Here is a 17,968-nt window from a genome sequence, read left to right as displayed (position 1 = left end):
TCGGCTTGCCGTTCTTGGTAGAGTACAGTTTAAGAATCTCGTGTATAGTGTGACGCCACAGGAAAGGACGTTCAATTCGTGATTTTTCATTGCCGAGGGAATGGTCAGCTTGTGGGGAGTCCCAATGCTCTGGTAAGGGGGAATTGACTTCAAGGTGTTCCTAGTCAGGAACATTCTCGTATTCACGATACCAGGTTATCTGAGTTGCCATGGGTTATAATCCAGGGGCTCTGTGGACCTAGACATTGGAGAGAGGCAGATAGATAAACATGGAGGGTTGAGAAAAGTCTCACAGATGATGCTGAGGTATGTTACCAGTAGAAGTGTAAGTGAATAAAACAGGACGGTCCCATAAGAACCATTCCGAAAATGACAATTTCAATGGAAGGAGTTGAAAATAGCACAGGCAAGAATTGTCAATTGGTGCCCCCATTACCCGAGACTGGCGACATTTGAATGATGCCGATTTGCTGGAGATCCCCCTCCATTAGTGAAGCTAGCGCATGTCTTTTCACACTCTGCACACCATCTCAGCTGTCGCTAAGCGCCAGACGCCCTTGAGCTGAAAGCCTAACGTGAGAACATGGAGCAGTCAGGCTAGAAAGTCTTCTTCCTTTCTGATGAGGGGGAACGTGAGGAGAAAACAGAGTTTCCCGTCTAACGGCTCGGAACAAAACTGATAGTCAAGCCGTAACTAGCCAAGTCGAGTTATTCGAATGCTGCATTAGTTTAGTGGTTTTACTACCTATTCTTTGTTCGATCAATTAAATGTTGCACGTGTTGGTCTAACTTAGTCGTCAACTCCAGAAGTTACTGCTCCTCACTATCTCAACTGTCAGCTTCTTCCGTCCACCAAAAATCAATCGTCTCCTCCTCACTACCATCCCACTCCTCCACTCAATAATCCCTGACATCTCAGCATCCTTCTCTATCCTATGCTAGCTTGGTCTGGCCTAGGCTAGCCCCCCAGGATCCTTGTCGAGACGACCCACCTCGACATGTTACTCCACCGCAGATACAAACCATGAAGGGTAGCGATAGCTTGCGACGGGTTAACCGTCCCGCTGCCAATTTCGACCTACCACCAGCTCAGGCACAGGCTCATGTCCAGGCGCAACAGCAGGCTCTTCGGTCTCAATCTCAGCCTCAAGAGCCCATCATAGGATCCATAACCTCGACGGGCCCAGAAATCACCACTTCTTCGCTCCATTCTCAGCCTCAGTCTCTCTCGACCGCCAGGTTCCGTTCCTCTTCGAGACCCAGTCTTCAGGACCTAGTCCCTGTCGCCGGGACTCCAAAGCCAAACGTCCACGACCAACCTCCAGCCTATGCCCTGTCGTCCTCATCCTCCCTGACGGGGCCGTCCTCTTTTTCATATCCTCCAGCGCATCCAACTGCTGGCGCCGCAACGATACATACCCATACACATCCGCATACGCACACACATACTGCCCCGGCGGCTGTCAATCGACCCCGGCCCCTGGGCCCATCCTCCTCCGACATAGCGACTGCAGAGCAGGCTCACTTCCTCCACCCTGTCTCATCTGCCTCGAGCTTACGTCCAAGGGCTTCCACCACTAGCGCCACTGCTGTTGCTGTCTCTCCGTCTTCATCGCATACACCGAATTCTCTTCTTCGCCAACACACCTCGCCGCCGTCTACCGTCGATAACAACTCTGCCCACTTTGTTCCTCGAGGCGGGTTGCCCCCGGCGCCGTCCATCATGTATCCGGCCGGCCAGAGACATGTCTCGGGCGCCGATCCCACAAGACCATTCCAGGTCCCTCCGCCGCCGCCGCCCCCCATGGGAGCTCCGAATGCCGGTCAAATGGGTAATATGATGAATCTGCCTCCGCCGCCGCCGCTTCCTCGATATCCCACCGCACCAGGCCCCTCCGGCGTCGCGATACCCCCACCTCCCGGTCCGCCTCCGGCGAGTGCTCTCGGCCAGCAGCCTCCGTGGCATGGCGCCTTTGGGCGCATGTACGACGGACGGCCAGGATTCAACATCCCCCCGCCGCCGCCCGGTCAGCACCAGCCGTACAACCCAAAGTTACACGCCCAGATCGCTGCTGGGCAAACAGTCTCTATCCCTCCACCTCCTCCGCCGAATGAGGCCATGAGTGCGACCTATATACCGCAGGGCGACACATACGGAGAGGGAGTTGGTATCCCCGCCTTTGGACTGGAAGACCCAACCCTGACTGTCAACTCGCAGACATCGCGGCCTGTGACAACGCCGCAGAGCGGAACTGACACAAATGCCACAACCCCCATGGACGAGGCTACGAGGGAACGCCTCTATTCTGCCAATAACGCCCAGCCGCGCGGCACATCCAATTCTTCAAACGCCACTCCTTCCGGCTCGATCCCACCGGAAATCGCTGCCCAGTGGCCCCTCGATACCGTTCTGATTTGGTTAGCCCAGAACCAGTTCTCCAAAGACTGGCAGGAAACCTTTAGGGCCCTCAATCTACACGGAGCGCAATTCCTCGAGCTTGGAAGTGGCCACGGTGGGCGTGGTAATTTTGGTATGATGCATCAGCAGGTGTATCCAAGGCTTGCCCAGGAGTGCACCAACAGCCGAACCGGTTGGGACCAGCCCCGTGAGCGAGAGGAGGGCAAGCGAATGCGAAGACTAATTCGAAGTATTGTCACCGGTCGACCAGCTGATGTGTCTAAAGTTTCAACGGCTCACGGCCGTAAAGAATCCCTCAATGGCGGACATGGGAATAACCTACCAAGCGCTGGAACTGATCCCATGGATTCGCCAAATGTTTGTCGACCCAATTGGTGCTGTGAGTGTTGACCCTTACTGACTTTTCTTGTAGACACCTCTCAATGCCCCTGGCCCCGGTTTTGGCGGTCGCAGGTTCTCCCAGACCAGATCTACGACATTACCCAACAGTGTCAGCGGCCCCAACATAAGCTCTGAGTCCAATCATCGTAATATTCTCAAACATGTCGATACGGATGGTGCGCGTCGTCATAGTCCTAACGTTAGTGAGTCGAGCGAGGCTACGTTCCGTGGTCCCGCTGCGCGCTCAGCGAGTCCAACTGGTAGCCCAGGCATTCCTCCCGCGCTTTTTACATCGGCGACGACACCTATTCTCTCCCAATCTCCCAACACAATAAAAGCTGGGCACCGTTCAAGAAGCAGCATGGACTCCGTTGCCTCTGTCGCAGCCATATATGGATCTGGAGTACCGTCAGACGCCGCCAACTTACTTAGCCGGAACATGAACCTGGGAGAAATTGTTCATGGGCGAAATCATGATATCCGATCTCGCCACTCGCCTTCTGAAGGAGGGGAGAGGTCAGCAGGTGCAGAGACACCCGCTTCAGCCAAAGATTCCAAGAGCTTCCTCAGCTTCTTGTCCAGGAAAAAGAGGCAAACCAAAGACGATGGTGCATACCCATCTCCTGAAGAAATGGAGGCTTCCCCAACTTCGCCGCAAGGATCTATCCGCCCGGTGGGCTTGGGTGTTCGAGGAACCAATGGCAGCGATACCAATCTCGAGCTTGCCGGCTCAACGCTGGGCAGTCATGATGACAGGAACGGCCATGCTTTACGACCAAGGAGAATCAGCCCGGTAAGGACCTACGTATTGGCCACAATGGATTACTGGAACTACCGAATGTGCGACATCACAGAAGCAGAGACAGCAGCGGAAGTCCGTCAAGTTATCTGCATGCATCTTGGCCTTGGCGACTTTGAAAATTCTTACATTTATCTTACAGAAGTTGGCAAGTTTGAACATGTGGATCCCTTGGACGACTCGAGCCTTATTACCGTCAAACGAGCAAAGGGTGACCCTCTTGGAACACTCAAATTCTTCGTAACACCCCCAGGAGTTGCTCCCGTTTCCAGTCTTGCCGTCAAAGCTGAGGTCCCTGTATCCTTGTCTCCTGGTTATCTTCCACCGGGAACTACTGCCGAGGATGCCCAACGAAATAGCAGACAGCGATCTAGTTCATCGCCCCCCACCTCGCGTTCTAATACATTGACAGATGAGAAGACTGAGGATAAGGTAGCTCGAGAGGGAAGCTCATATAGAGCTGAAATGGAGAGAAAGCAGCGCGAGTATCTGGCCAAGAGGAAACAAGCAGCGATGAAGGGTAGTCCTTCAGAGACACTTGGACCTGGTATCGTCGGCCGAAACGTCGATTTCGACCAACCTCGTGAGTCGCCGTATGAGGACAAGAGGCCAGAACAACTCTTCCCCCAAAGGCGACCTCCAGCCCCACCAAGCGATCCTTCTGCGACATTGATCAAGGCGAACTCACTAAGCAGAAAGACTGGAGCTAGCATACGCGCATCAAGTAGCAGTCTTGAGGGATATCCAACACCACGGCATCCACATACCGAGAGCGAGATGACTGAGAAGTCAAGGAGATCCAAGGGTACATCTCAGCCAGCTGCAGGTCCTGCTGGTATTGGGGCAGCCCTTGCAGGCATGGGTAGGAACTTGAGCGCGATTGGACAATCTGCCAAGAACAATCGTGGCTCTTCTCCCGCGCGATCTTCAACACAATCGATCCCCGGAGGTAAGGACCACTTCTCTAGCATCGACCCTCCTCAACCAAGCTCGGGTCGAGATAGTCCTAGTACAATAGCTACACCAGGTACCGTGACCTGGAGCAAGAAGAACTTGCCCTTCATTGTGCCGGACTACTCGCCCAGTCAATCACCCTCTATGCTAAGCCCCAGCCTTGAAGCTGCACCAGAAGCTGCACCAGAAGCTAAAATCTTTGAAACAGTCCCGAGGGCAACATCTCCTACTGATATGAGTCCCAACTCGAGCCGTACAAGGGGCACTTTCGCCCCGGATCATCCGTCGCCTCCAAAACGACGAGCAACTCATGGGCCAGATCCAGACTTTGAGGACTCAGACGTCCAGTTTTCGAAGCCTGCTCCCGCACCACCGGCTGACGATGACAGCGGGGATGATTCGGATGACGGGCTCTTTGCCATTCCACTTGCTAACCGAAACAAGGGCAAGGCCGCTGCGGCGAATGGAGATGCAAATGGTCACAACAAGCGTCCTAGTCTAACAGTTAATACGGCGCGCTCCAGGAAGGGTCTCTCTGTTGCCTTTACATCACCCAAGTCATATGGCAGTAGCGTGACTCCTGACAGCAACGAAGACCCCCGGCAAAAGCCAACGACACCTCGTTCCGAAACCTGGGAATCGGAAGACAAGGACAAAGATAGTAAACTCGGCCGGCGAAAATCGTTTATCGAGAAGGATGTCTGGGCTAATCGCCCTCCAACGGACGCCCTTATCAATAACCTCGACGACTTCTTCCCCAACCTGGATCTCGATCAACCTGTTCTTGATGAACCTGGCGAAGGTGGAATGCCACCATCTCCGATTGCCGAGGGCACAGAGACCACTTCTGATCAAGGGCCATCCCAACCAACAGTGTCGAACCATACTCAGCAGGCACCAGCAATACCACCGTCCCGGCAGCCATCTCTGTACAACGAAAATGATACTCTTGGCTCCGACGAGTCAACCCTCAAAGCCCTCGATCAACAGCGGCCCACTTCTGTGGCTGCAAGGAGTATTCGACGCTCAGGCGGTCTCGGTCGAATGAAGTCCATTCGAGAAGTCGCCCGCGGCGCTCACGAGGCCAACAAGCGAACCAATTCAACAAATCAAGGACCGTCGTCAGGTAACATTATGCGCCGAAAGAGTACAAAGATGTTCAATGCCAACATTGTACAAATCCGACCGGATAGACGTGGTAGCGTCATAATGCCGCAGATTCCTCAAGATACAGTGCCAAAGCGACAGACGACATTTAGGTGGTTCAAGGGTCAGCTCATCGGTAAAGGTACTTATGGCCGAGTGTACCTCGGTATGAATGCCACTACAGGAGAATTCTTGGCTGTCAAAGAGGTCGAGGTGAATCCCAAGGCGGCTGGTGGTGACAAGAGCAAGATGAAGGAGCTTGTTGCGGCTCTAGACCAGGAAATCGACACAATGCAGCACCTGGACCATATCAACATTGTGCAATACTTGGGATGCGAGCGAAAGGAAACTAGTATTAGCATCTTTCTCGAGTATATTTCTGGTGGCAGTATTGGATCGTGTCTGCGCAAGCATGGCAAGTTTGAGGAGTCTGTCGTGTCTTCACTAACAAGACAAACACTCTCCGGCCTCGCCTATCTACATCGCGAGGGTATTTTGCATCGCGATCTGAAGGCCGACAATATTCTTCTTGATTTGGACGGAACGTGCAAGATCAGCGATTTCGGCATCTCCAAGAAGACGGACAACATATATGGCAATGACAAGACAAACAACATGCAAGGTTCGGTATTCTGGATGGCCCCAGAGGTCATTCGATCCCAAGGCGAAGGTTACAGCGCCAAGGTCGACATTTGGAGTCTGGGCTGTGTAGTCCTGGAGATGTTTGCTGGCAAGCGCCCATGGGCCAAGGAGGAGGCTGTTGGTGCCATCTACAAGATTGCCAATGGCGAGCGGCCACCGATCCCCGAGGACATTCAGGATACTCTTGGGCCACTGGCCGTTGCCTTTATGATGGATTGCTTCCAAGTGTAAGTTTCTTGGTATGGCAGTGTTGTTCGGAATGCTAACAAGAAGACAGAAACCCCTTCGACCGTCCTACAGCGGATGTGCTCCTGTCGCAGCACCCGTTCTGTGAACTGGATCCAAACTACAACTTTTATGACACAGTGCTGTATCACAAGATCAAGTCGTTCAAATAAACTAGCTATAGATGCATGATATTGAACGAAGTGGCTAATTATTCTTACCTTCTTTTTTTGTATGTATGTATTAGTGGCATGGGAGTTATACGCTTTTGAAGTTCGAGAGCGACGGCGTCATTATGGGAATACGGCTTGAAAGCTGATTGGCGTTGTTTATGTACGGGGGGGATGCAAATGGTAATGAAATGAACGGTTGGATGGCTGATGATATCTGATACTGTGAAGTATGTATCAAGTGTGACTGCAAGTTATAGACTTGTGTGATGATTTTATGCATGCTCAGGCAGGATCAGTGATATCTAGAGGCTGTTGCCTGGATTTGACAGAAGTTAAATCGGGGGCACGCACTTGGTAGACATAGAGCAGTCGAAACACAGCTTGTTTATCTCAATTCTATTTAGATAATGTACTTAAGGTATAAGACCAGAACCTTGCATATCCATACAAGTCTGGTCCATGGAAAGTAGAAAGAGTTGCCAGGCTAAGGTAGTCACGCACAGCCACCGAAGACGGAGGATTCGTTGAGATGATCCCCGGCCAAAGTCAACAAACATGTGTCTAGCTCCCATAGTATATGCTTGATATTGTTTTTATTAACCTGTTGCTGAGCCCCCGCCCCATTTTATCATATACATGTCAATCAGCCACCATCACTACTCCAGAGTGAAGGCTACCTTAATGCTCATAAGGATGTTAATGCCCACCTACCTTGTTTAGAAGCTGTACTTCTCAAGGAAGGAAAGCAAAAACAAGACGTTACACAGATTTCCCTCAATCTCAGCCCCCATGTGCTAACTAGGGCATTTGGTTAATATGCGAGATATATGTATTTATTGACGATGTGGTTATCAATATGGATTGCGCGAGAATTTCTTGAGAAGGTATGATACTACCGAAGCACACTCTAAGGCAATTTGATGAACGCAAGATAAACCTTCCTCAGTTGAACATACTAAAAACAGAACTTTATCTCTTTACGGATATCGCAAAAATCACACACTATTATATACAAAGTCTACATCTCCGATCAGCACTATTATACGATCATCCATCTTAATACACTCGAGTTTTTTCCAACACATACAAATTCTCTCAGGTCTATCACTACTTTGATATATCCTACAGCACTGGTCATGTCCGACCCTTCCATGGAAATCGCTGCTAAAGCACTATACAGCTTATCCAAAGATCAAGGCGACAAGAAAACTGGTCAGTCTTCATTGCCGACTCCTAGCATTTCCCCCAGGTTGCCAACCCCTCCATTGTCGGATGATCAAGTTTATGTCACAATTGATCCATCTCCATCTCAAACCAAGAGACTACAGTGTCTAGAGCCGGCGCTCCCCCCCATGAAATGCCACCTCCCTGTCCGTTTGGTCCACGGCCATCGTTCTTTGACTTCAGAGGCCCGGTCTACCAATACCCAACTCTTGCTTTCAAATCGAGAAGAGAACTCACAATCCAAACGTCCTGTATTGCACGTCAGGGGCATGTTTAGCAACAAGAAGCTCCCCCCACTACCTGATCCTCCTCGGCAGTTGTCGTACCATGCGGACGGTACATGGCACGAAGGCTCAGCAGCATTGGGCATACTCCTCGCACACCTTCCTAACCTACGCAGCTACGAGGGATAGATGCTCTAAATGAGGGATTCCCTCGATCAAAAGATGTTTAAGCTCTGCTGCATCTGGGAGCATAAACATGGTGGCCTTCCGAGGGAACTTGTCGAGAAGAGGCTGATGTATCACTTGGAGTCCATCTTCAAGTTGGCCGGAGAAGGAGACGAGCAGGAACGGGCGAAGATGGAACTTGTTTTGAGCTGGCTATCGGACCTTGTCCGACATTGGGTCCCGAATGAGTCTACAATGTCTTCCACCGATGCCGCGGTGCAGAATCATCGTCATCACCAGCAACATCAGGGGCCAAATTAAAGGTTGTCGCGAAAGTTTGTTGCACATAGCAATTGAGTACGCCCTTACACATACTTTTCATCAAAGCTTCTTTTGAATCTTTATCATAATGAGAACTATTCAAGTCATTTCGCTTCATTACAATGTTTCATGTTTCTCAAAATGAGTAGCAAGCTTTTCTTTTCTCCGAAAGGTACCATAACAAGTAACTTGACTCACTTGAACCTTTTAAACCTAGACCTTTACTCTTTACCCTCGACCTCCCTTGTCTTTCCAGCCTGTCCTTTGCCGGGGGCGGCATCAAATTTTGACTTCCATGTATCCTCCTGTTTGAACATTGCGATGCATTCATCAGCACTTGGCTGCCCGTATTCAGGATCCGCGCCCCCATCTAGCAACTCCTTGGTTTTGCAGTTAGTATTACATTTAGTCCCTTTTTAAAAAGGAATTCTAATCCAAAAATAATTTCAGGGAATGACTCACTTGAACTACTGCGTCTTCCTTCTTGAACACTGCCCCAGCGAGAGGACTCTGCCCTCGGTCATTGAGACGATTAGGGTCCGCACCATGTTGAATGAGAACTTTTACTAAGTCTGCATGACCGTGGTACGCAGCGAGCATAAGCTTAGGTTATCAGCACAAGCTTCTTGAAGATATAATGCTCGAGATATACTCGAGTGTCATGGGCATACCAAGGTATCGCCCTTGTCGTTTGTCAGATTTGGAGGTAGGCCTGCTGGAAGAGCCTGCTCAAACGTGGCCACGTCTCCCTTTCTCGCGGCATCGTACATCCTGCTTGCGAACTCTATCATCTCCGGCGTGAGAGATCCCGCACGGGTTGGTTGGTTTGAAGCGTCGCTCATGATTGTGCCTCTATTGTTGTCTCAGGTTGGCAAGGTTAATGAACGCAAAAGTTTAAAATCGTGAGTGAGTCACAAAGAAAATTTTGATTCTGGGTGCTTCTGATGTTATTGTGATGATGGAGAAGAAGCCCGGAGTCATTGAGTGAGGTCGGATGAAATGACGTATGCTATGGATGGTTTTTATTCTATGGCGTAAATGCCGGTAAGGTGGTTTAATGGGACAGTTACGGTGGCGTGCTTTAAAAGAAGAGGATAACGATGTTTTCCTAAAACAATAACATTGTGCAAAACTATTTGCTAATCTGCATTTTTACAAATCTTATTTCCAGTTGCTATCGTGTCACTCTTCATGATATCAAAACTCAAACTCAATCTTCATCACGCGCTCGGTGGTGTCTGACCTCAAACTCATATGCTCAAGTTCCCAGACTCAACGACTCTGAAGAGGAAAAAAAAGGGGGAAAGTCCCGTTACCGATAATGAGTCTCGTATGTCGCTCATATACTGACAGTGGGAAAATAATGTGATCGCGATGCATTCTCGTACAGTTGTGTTTACAAGGAGACAATTGTTCAAAACGCCGTGGGTAGAGCATCGATTCGTTCCATGCTAATCATCTCGGATCAGTCGAAAAATAACGAGTACCATCAAAGAACCTACCATAAAATACACTCATTACCTCAAATGTTAATTCCGTACTGCATTTAGTGCAGGAAGTCCGTAATTCCATCACCTTCGCCATTGTCTGGCTCATTTGGAATCGGCGGGTCAGGTTTTGGCGTCTCTGGACGATGCGCAATGCCAAAAATCGGGTTCATGATGATTTCGGTGTGTTCTCCTTTCTTCTGTTGATATTTTTCGTTTTTTTAGGTGCTCTTCGAGGGAGAGGATGATGATTCTTTGCCGTCAAACCATTAAGAGGGAGATGGGTGGCATATATAAAAGCAAAAAAGTCAACTAACAGCGCGGGGGGCACGTTACGTTACGTCAGAGTTTTGTGAGCCATCTAATCATTGGAGGAGTTGAGTCAAAGACAAAAAACGTGTGGTTTACATTCCATCCATTCCAACTCAATAATTGCCGCGTGGGATAATAAGGGGTTGCAGTTGGGTATGACAAGCACTGTAGTGAGTGATCATGCGATGATTCTTCAAAGCCCAACGCCGGTTATGTCTGATATCCTCAAAAGGGCCGTTAAGTTCCAGGACCATGGGTATCATTTAAACAACATTTTACAGTTGACAGAGAATGCGGGGGTTGGGGATTGTTTTACAGATCTATGGTAACATGTCCTTGCTTTTTCCGCGGATCTGGATAATCAAATCGTTGGCAAAAGTTCCAGAGCATAGGGTAGATGAATTGTTATAAGTTATCTATCATGATACACTGCATCGCACATTGAACCCTGGTCTCGATACTTGCATGATATGACATGGTATGATGATATCAAGCATGTGATTCGAGCCTCACGACATGCAATAAATCGACTTGACCCTGAATCTCTCTTCGTCATTGCTGACTGATACCAGCAATTACAGAGACACCTTTTATCTCTGGAAAAACACCATTTCTTGAAAGAACCGCCTATACCAGACAAAAATGCTCGCCGCTCAACTTTCCCCATGTAGCCCCCATCACGATGTGGAAGTCTGACAGGGACAGGGAGCAAGGGTCGAGGAAACCCAATTGGTTCTGACATCCGTGGAGCAATTGACGAAAGACAGACAGACACAAATAATTGACAGTTGACAAGTGTGTCTATCGTCGAAGAATTGAGCGAGATCGGCATCTTGGACGTTTCGGGGTCTGCATAAGGCCGCTTTCTATAGCATCAGCCCTTAAATGACATGTAGTCTACATAATGTTAGAGATCTTCAACACCACGCTTAGGTTACCTAAAGCAGCATTTCGGAAACACAGCGATGGAAGAAAACCAGCTAGAATGGGATTATTGCCAAGTTGCCCATTGCTACGAACTCCATTCCCCTGATATTTTTGTAATTCTGATGTTGGTGGCTGAACTAACAGTCGGATCTGGCGGGAGAGGATGCTTCGGCTTGTGATCCTACGAACGAGATGAGGGGTAGCTCTCTACTCAAAGCGGTTCAGTTCCTAGACTACCTCATGGCAAATTTGGTTCTCAATTGATCGGCATCGAAATCTCAAGCTTGGATATGGCCGAGTTTTCCACTGATGGGCAAGACTCGAATCCTCTGCGGATCGCTTTTTAGCGGGAGACGTAATATCAGATCAGGGCAAAGCGGGTGTCGTGCATGCATGAGACGGGCTAGACTGTCTAGATTGCCATCAACTTCTGAGCTGTACGGACGGTGCATGCGGTCACGTCGGATAAAATGGAGGATACAGACAGAGAGAGGTCAAAGTCAAAACCAAAAGGTCCACCATGAGTTGCTTGCATCCATCCTTGAAGGGCGTGCGTGCATGGAGAGGAGAGGAGAGGAGAGGAGAGGAGGAAGCGCTTTATGAGACGAGTAAGTGGATATATCTTCCCCGGAACGCTCAGGACCAAGAAAGGCCCTTGTTGATCAACTCGAATATTGAAGTTTTGGAGAAATGATTGACCATCGTTGAGCCCAACAAGTCAGAGGATAAAAGGGTTCGTGTATGACCCCAGAAGTCGGGGATTCACTGACCCAAAGTATGCATCTCGGACAGGTCACAGTTCCGTCCTTTGCGTTGGGCTGCGTACTGTACAGTACAGAAGAGTTTCCTTTCCAGTAAAACAATGCGCAGGAATTATCATAACTCATAAAGCATGCCACAAACTGACTCTTCACAATCCCCAAACTTTGGTTGGGAACCCAATCGGCTGGTAGACGGCCAATTTGCGTTGCATTTCAGACCACCAAACACGTCGGGTGAGCTGCTACCGACCAAATATGAGATGCCATCATGAGAAAATTGAAAGGAGGACATTCTCGTAAAATTGAGGCTAGGGTAAAAGTATCATGATATCAGTCCTTGAGGTGCTCTAACATCAGATGTTTAGTTGGATCAGCCACAGTTGATACATGGCGAAAGGATACGAATACTTGATTTTAGCATGTGATTCGGGTGAATGTGCAAGTACAGACTGACTAAGGCCGTGTACTCCCGGCACCCGCACCCGTCTAAACCGTAAGCGGGTCTCCACCAGCGGCCGGGTCCTCCCACTGATTCTCATTCTTCCTCCTCCTCCATCATTGTTCATCATGGATGGCCATGATCCATTAATTATTACACCCCTGTCAACTCTCTTCTTCCCCCCTTGGGGCCCCAATCAAAGCTCCCCATTCTCCAGCTTCGTCCCCTGCCCGTCAGATGTCAAGCATGTCCTGCGTGGCCATCTGTGACCTGGAAAATCAAGTAGCTTGCCTATTGATTATGCTACTGATAGTCAAAAAACGACTGTCAGCGTGAAATAAGGCCCGACTAGCTAACATGCCACCATCTGAACTTTCTGGGCACTGTCTGTTTCAACCTGCTTGCTGAACCTGCTCTCAATTGATCCCCGCGAATCAACGGTTACGAAGCCATCGATATTGTACTATACTCTGCTATAGTGGAAACTCCCTCGTTGACTCGGCCAAGCCCATCAGCACTTTGAGCAATTGACTCTGCGATTGACTTTCATAGTGATTACGATTACAATCCAGCACCTCTCACAGCACGAGTTCGGTAACACAAGGGAATATACCTACAGCGGGAGGTGGCGCTAGCAATGCCTGTCCCGTCTTGGTGGCTGCAAAAAAACACTATCAAGATACAAAGATACATCAGACCACTTTTTGCAACGACCGTCAAAAACCATCGTCACCGGCCGAAGCTCCAGAACGTGTCAAAGCTATCCACCTTTGACTCGTTCTTGGCCGATATGTGCCAACAAGAAACAAGAGCTAATAAGCTAGCCAACCTTACTTGGGTACCTATACCGATCTCCCCTTCTGTGCCGCCGGCGGAGGACGAGATATCGACCTCCTCCAGGCAGACCACTTCGCTGCTCATCCCATCCCATTCCACTGTCCTGTCTTGTCCGGTCCGTCTTCCTTGCTCTCTTCCGCTCCTTATGCCTCTTGTGAATAGGCAGGGTAGGTTAGGCATTTGAGAACGTCCCCCACGCACGCCACTATCTCGCCCATCGCTCATCTCATTACCCATCTGTGTCTGAACTCTCAGTTACCTACTACGGTACTACGTGCCATCCAATCCGTAACAGTGGTGATTTACACCCACACCCACGCCCTCGCCCTCGCCCTCAGCCGTGCAGAAAGCCTATCCCATCTCCCTCGTACTCCAATTGGATCACCATCCTGCTGTAACCTCTGCTGATCTCGTCAACGGCCGTCTACCCATACGCAGTAGCTCCATGGGCCATGGGTTTACGTTACCCTACCCAATCTGCGGCAAAGACATCAAACTAAGCCTGGTATAGTATGCACATACATGTTGTAGCATGTAGCAGGTAAGAATAGCATAGCCTTTCCCTTCGGCGTTCTCTCACCGCACTCCCCGTTATACTCTATACCTACCTCTCTTCTCCTCTTTCCTTGGCAACCCTTTCTGCTTTCTCATATAAGAAGGCTTGGAAGCTCTGCGTATAGAGTTTTCTCTTTTGTTCTTTCCTTCTCATCTCTCACCCGAAGAGTTCAATCTCACTTACAACTCTTACAACCTCATCACTTATATATATCCTAATAACCCTACCCCAATGACTGAGGAAGTCAAATCTATCTCGCCCTTCGGCATTGCCCGCTCAACTGTCAAGGGCGAGCCTCTCTCCAAGGAGGAGATTCAGCAGTACAATGACTTCTTCAAGGCCAGCTGTTACCTCTCCTTAGGTATGATCTACCTCAAGGAGAATCCTCTTCTTCGAGAACCCCTCAAAGCCGATCATCTCAAGCTTCGATTGCTTGGTCACTTTGGCTCTGCCCCCGGCCAAATCTTCACATACATGCACTTCAACCGTCTGATCAAGAAGCACGATCTTGACGCTCTCTTCATCTCTGGCCCTGGACACGGTGCCCCCGCTGTCCTCTCTCAGTCTTATCTGGAGGGTGTCTACTCCGAGGTGTACCCTGACAAGACCCTCGATGCTGAGGGTATGCAAAAGTTCTTCAAGAGCTTTTCGTTCCCTGGTGGAATTGGCTCTCATGCTACCCCGGAAACCCCTGGATCTCTGCACGAGGGTGGTGAGCTGGGTTACTCCATCTCACACGCTTTCGGTGTTGTCTTCGATAACCCCGACTTGATTGCTCTTACCATGGTCGGTGATGGTGAGGCCGAGACTGGTCCACTCGCTACCGCCTGGCACAGCAACAAGTTCCTCAACCCAATTGTTGACGGTGCTGTCCTCCCTGTTCTTCACCTCAACGGTTACAAGATCAACAACCCTACAGTCCTTGCTCGAATCTCACACCGAGAACTTGAGTGCCTCTTTATCGGCTATGGCTGGCAGCCATACTTTGTTGAGGGTGACGATGTTGAGACTATGCACCAGGCTATGGCTGCTACTCTCGAGCACTGCGTGGACGAGATTCGAAAGATCCAGAAGGAGGCTCGTGAGTCCGGCGAGGCCAAGCGACCTCTGTGGCCCATGATCGTTCTCCGAAGTCCCAAGGGCTGGACTGCCCCTCGCAAGGTTGACGACAACTACCTGGAGGGTTACTGGCGAGCTCATCAGGTCCCTATCTCAGACCCCGCCACAAACCCTGCTCACCTCAAGGTCCTTGAAGATTGGATGCGAAGCTACGAGCCTGACCGTCTCTTTGATGAGTCTGGTGCGCCAATTGCCTCTCTCCGTGCTCTTGTGCCTGAAGGCAACCGACGAATGAGCGCCAACCCCGTCGCCAACGGCGGTGCGCTCAGGAAGCCGTTGAGAATGCCCAACTTCAAAGACTATGCCATCAAGGTTGACAGCCCCGGAAATGTCATGAACGCTAGCATGACCAACATGGCTGTCTTCCTCAAGGACGTCATTGCTGAGAACCAGACAAACTTCCGTCTCTTTGGTCCTGATGAGACTGAGTCTAACAAGCTTGGCGGTGTCTACGCCGCCGGCAAGAAGGTCTGGATGGGCGAGTACTTTGAGGAGGATGCCAACGGCGGTAACCTTGCCAAGGCTGGCCGTGTTGTTGAGATGCTTTCTGAGCACAACTGTGAGGGCTGGCTCGAGGGTTACCTCCTGAGTGGCCGCCACGGCCTTCTCAACAGTTACGAGCCTTTTATTCACGTTATTGACTCTATGGTCAACCAGGTATGTAACATGATTTGTCCTAATGTTACTCTTACTGACTGTCCCTATAGCACTGCAAGTGGATCGAGAAGTGCCTCGAGGTTGAGTGGCGAGCCAAGGTCGCGTCTCTCAACATTCTCTTGACTGCCGTTGTCTGGCGTCAAGACCACAACGGTTTCACTCACCAAGATCCCGGTTTCCTCGACGTTGTCGCCAACAAGAGCCCCGAGGTTGTCCGCATCTACCTTCCTCCCGATGGCAACTGCCTGCTTTCTGGTATGTCTACCTCATAACCTTAGTCCGATCTTGACTAACTTGTCACAGTCATGGACCATTGTCTCCGATCAGTCAACTACGTTAACGTTGTTGTTTCTGATAAGCAGGAACATCTTCAGTACCTCTCCATGGATGCTGCCATCGAGCACTGCACCAAGGGTATTGGTATCTGGCCTCAGTTCTCCACTGATGCTGGACAGGATCCCGACCTGGTCATGGCCTCTTGCGGTGATATCAGCACTCACGAGTCTTTGGCTGCCATTGACCTCCTACTTGAGCACTTCCCTGAGCTCAAGATTCGATGCGTCAACGTTGTCGATCTCTTTAAGTTGATCCACCCCAGCGACCACCCCCACGGTCTTCCCGACTCTGAGTGGACCAGCCTCTTCACTGATGACACTCCTGTCATCTTCAACTTCCACAGTTACCCCTGGATGGTGCACCGCCTGACATACAAGCGTCCTGGCAGCCGCAACCTCCACGTCCGCGGTTACAAGGAGAAGGGCAATATCGACACACCTCTCGAGCTTGCTATTCGCAACCAGACTGATCGATTCAGCTTGGCTATCGATGCTATCGACCGCATGCCTCAACTCCACAACCGGGGCGCCTCGGCCCGCCAGGCTCTCCTCAATGCACAGATCCAGGCCCGCAACGAGGCTTTCGAGACAGGCATGGACCCTCCCTTCCTCAAGAACTGGACCTGGAAGCGCAATGGCCTTTGGAAGAAGGTTGCCGACGGCCTGGCCTCTCGATAGACGGATATAGAAACATTATACAGGTCGAGTAGAAACGGATGCAACCCATCGCTGGATATCCCTTCACGGTACCAAAGATTTCTAGACCGAAACGAATAGATGAAATAAATTCAACAAAAATAAGACGGTGGGCGTTGCTGGGCGGTCGGTTATCATGTTAACAAGATGTCATGGCTTTCTTATTTCTTTTCCTCTCTTTACGAGTTTCCATAGTTATGCAATACGAATCGTTCAAAAGAGTTCCAACGAAACACTCAATTCTAGACTGCTTCTCTCTTCATATGATACTGCGTCATGCCCAGATTAGGGAACTCACTTGTTCCAACGACCTTGAACCCAAACTTCTCATACAGGCCCCTTCCTTCGCCAGAGCTATTCAAGTATGACATCCAACCTTCTTCGTCGGCTCTCTCAACACCAAATCTCATCAGCGCAGATCCTACGCCCCGTCGCTGTGCCTCCTTCGCAGTGGCAATCGTGCTTAGGAACCAATGCTTCTCACCAGCGACATGTTTGAAAGTAGCATCAGCATTCTTCTGAAAGAAATCCGCCGCGGTCGCTTGGTCTCCCGAAGCAGGAAACGTACAAGGGTCGATCTGCTTCCCCGACAATGGGGGGTTTTCTCTGCGAACCCAGCGCGCCCATCCGAGGATTTTGGAATCGTCCTCTGCGACAAGCATGAAATTGTCATTCTTGTCGTCGATGTTTGTTTGGAGAAATGAGGTCTGGAAAGCTTGGGCATCAGGAGATGATGGGGGGAAGCAGCGCTTGTTTAGAGGCGAGGAAGAGAATGCGGAAAAGAAGACGGCGAGCATTTGGAGGATGTCTTGGGGCGTTGCTGGGCGGATTGTTATGGGGGACATGATTGCGGTTGGTGATAGAAATCAAGGTTGATGAAAGGTTGAAGTTGTGATTTTGGTAAAATTGGAAGGGAATATTGGTATAAGTTATTTGGCCAATGGGGTGAGTCACGCCGATAAAGCAAAAGCATAGAAAGAAGTCTTAACTTTTGCCTCTGTTGAGATATCGGCCTGTCAGTCGTAAACACTAATACAGAGCATATCCTCTCATTCTGTGCGTCACTTCTGATACTGTCGCAAACACAACCAGGAAACTAGGCCGGCATGAGAGCGTAGGTTTAAACAGCGACTGGCCTTTATCTAGTTCACTACTACAACTGTTGATTA

General features: G+C 50.0%; 4 protein-coding genes across 4 annotated transcripts; 2 read left to right on the top strand and 2 right to left on the bottom strand.

Annotated features, from left to right (window-relative positions):
- Nucleotides 1–617: 617 nt before the first annotated feature.
- BKA55DRAFT_567801 (uncharacterized protein) lies at nucleotides 618–7,149 on the top strand. Its single transcript, XM_046192765.1, has 3 exons — nucleotides 618–2,776; nucleotides 2,832–6,568; nucleotides 6,619–7,149. Exons 1-3 carry the CDS (start codon nucleotides 1,025–1,027, stop codon nucleotides 6,737–6,739), a joined length of 5,610 nt encoding a protein of 1,869 aa, XP_046049056.1. The 5' UTR covers nucleotides 618–1,024; the 3' UTR covers nucleotides 6,740–7,149.
- Nucleotides 7,150–8,742: 1,593 nt separating this feature from the next.
- Nucleotides 8,743–9,781, bottom strand: BKA55DRAFT_360769 (ankyrin repeat-containing domain protein). Its single transcript, XM_046185847.1, has 3 exons — nucleotides 9,345–9,781; nucleotides 9,136–9,276; nucleotides 8,743–9,053 (listed from the first exon to the last, which is right to left on the bottom strand). Exons 1-3 carry the CDS (start codon nucleotides 9,513–9,515, stop codon nucleotides 8,895–8,897), a joined length of 471 nt encoding a protein of 156 aa, XP_046049055.1. The 5' UTR covers nucleotides 9,516–9,781; the 3' UTR covers nucleotides 8,743–8,894.
- A 4,442-nt stretch (nucleotides 9,782–14,223) lies between these two features.
- On the top strand, nucleotides 14,224–16,781 carry BKA55DRAFT_689974 (XFP N-terminal domain-containing protein; the record flags this gene model as incomplete). Its single annotated transcript, XM_046199428.1, has 3 exons — nucleotides 14,224–15,768; nucleotides 15,819–16,023; nucleotides 16,072–16,781. 3 exons carry the CDS (start codon nucleotides 14,224–14,226, stop codon nucleotides 16,779–16,781), a joined length of 2,460 nt encoding a protein of 819 aa, XP_046049054.1.
- A 260-nt stretch (nucleotides 16,782–17,041) lies between these two features.
- On the bottom strand, nucleotides 17,042–17,644 carry BKA55DRAFT_539311 (acyl-CoA N-acyltransferase; the record flags this gene model as incomplete). The annotated part of the gene is made up of 1 exon (XM_046190124.1): nucleotides 17,042–17,644. The coding sequence occupies one exon, from the start codon at nucleotides 17,642–17,644 to the stop codon at nucleotides 17,042–17,044; it is 603 nt and encodes a 200-aa protein (XP_046049053.1).
- Between the last annotated feature and the right edge of the window lie 324 nt (nucleotides 17,645–17,968).

Source organism: Fusarium redolens (assembly GCF_020744475.1).
Source record: "Fusarium redolens strain MPI-CAGE-AT-0023 chromosome Unknown BKA55scaffold_8, whole genome shotgun sequence".
Taxonomy (NCBI): Eukaryota; Fungi; Ascomycota; class Sordariomycetes; order Hypocreales; family Nectriaceae; genus Fusarium; species Fusarium redolens.
Note: the sequence above shows the minus strand (reverse complement) of the source record. Positions and strands in the feature narration are given on the sequence as shown.

What these genes read in the sequence shown, in the direction of transcription:
- BKA55DRAFT_567801 (XM_046192765.1), top strand. Translation starts at nt 1,025, where the DNA reads ATGAAGGGTAGCGATAGCTTGCGACGGGTTAACCGTCCCGCTGCCAAT. An exon ending in ATCCCATGGATTCGCCAAAT is followed by an intron (nt 2,777 to 2,831) that starts GTTTGTCGACCC and finishes CTTTTCTTGTAG; the next exon opens with ACACCTCTCAATGCCCCTGG. An exon ending in ATGATGGATTGCTTCCAAGT is followed by an intron (nt 6,569 to 6,618) that starts GTAAGTTTCTTG and finishes ACAAGAAGACAG; the next exon opens with AAACCCCTTCGACCGTCCTA.
- BKA55DRAFT_360769 (XM_046185847.1), bottom strand. Translation starts at nt 9,515, where the DNA reads ATGAGCGACGCTTCAAACCAACCAACCCGTGCGGGATCTCTCACGCCG. An exon ending in ACGACAAGGGCGATACCTTG is followed by an intron (nt 9,277 to 9,344) that starts GTATGCCCATGA and finishes TGATAACCTAAG; the next exon opens with CTTATGCTCGCTGCGTACCA. An exon ending in AGGAAGACGCAGTAGTTCAA is followed by an intron (nt 9,054 to 9,135) that starts GTGAGTCATTCC and finishes TGCAAAACCAAG; the next exon opens with GAGTTGCTAGATGGGGGCGC.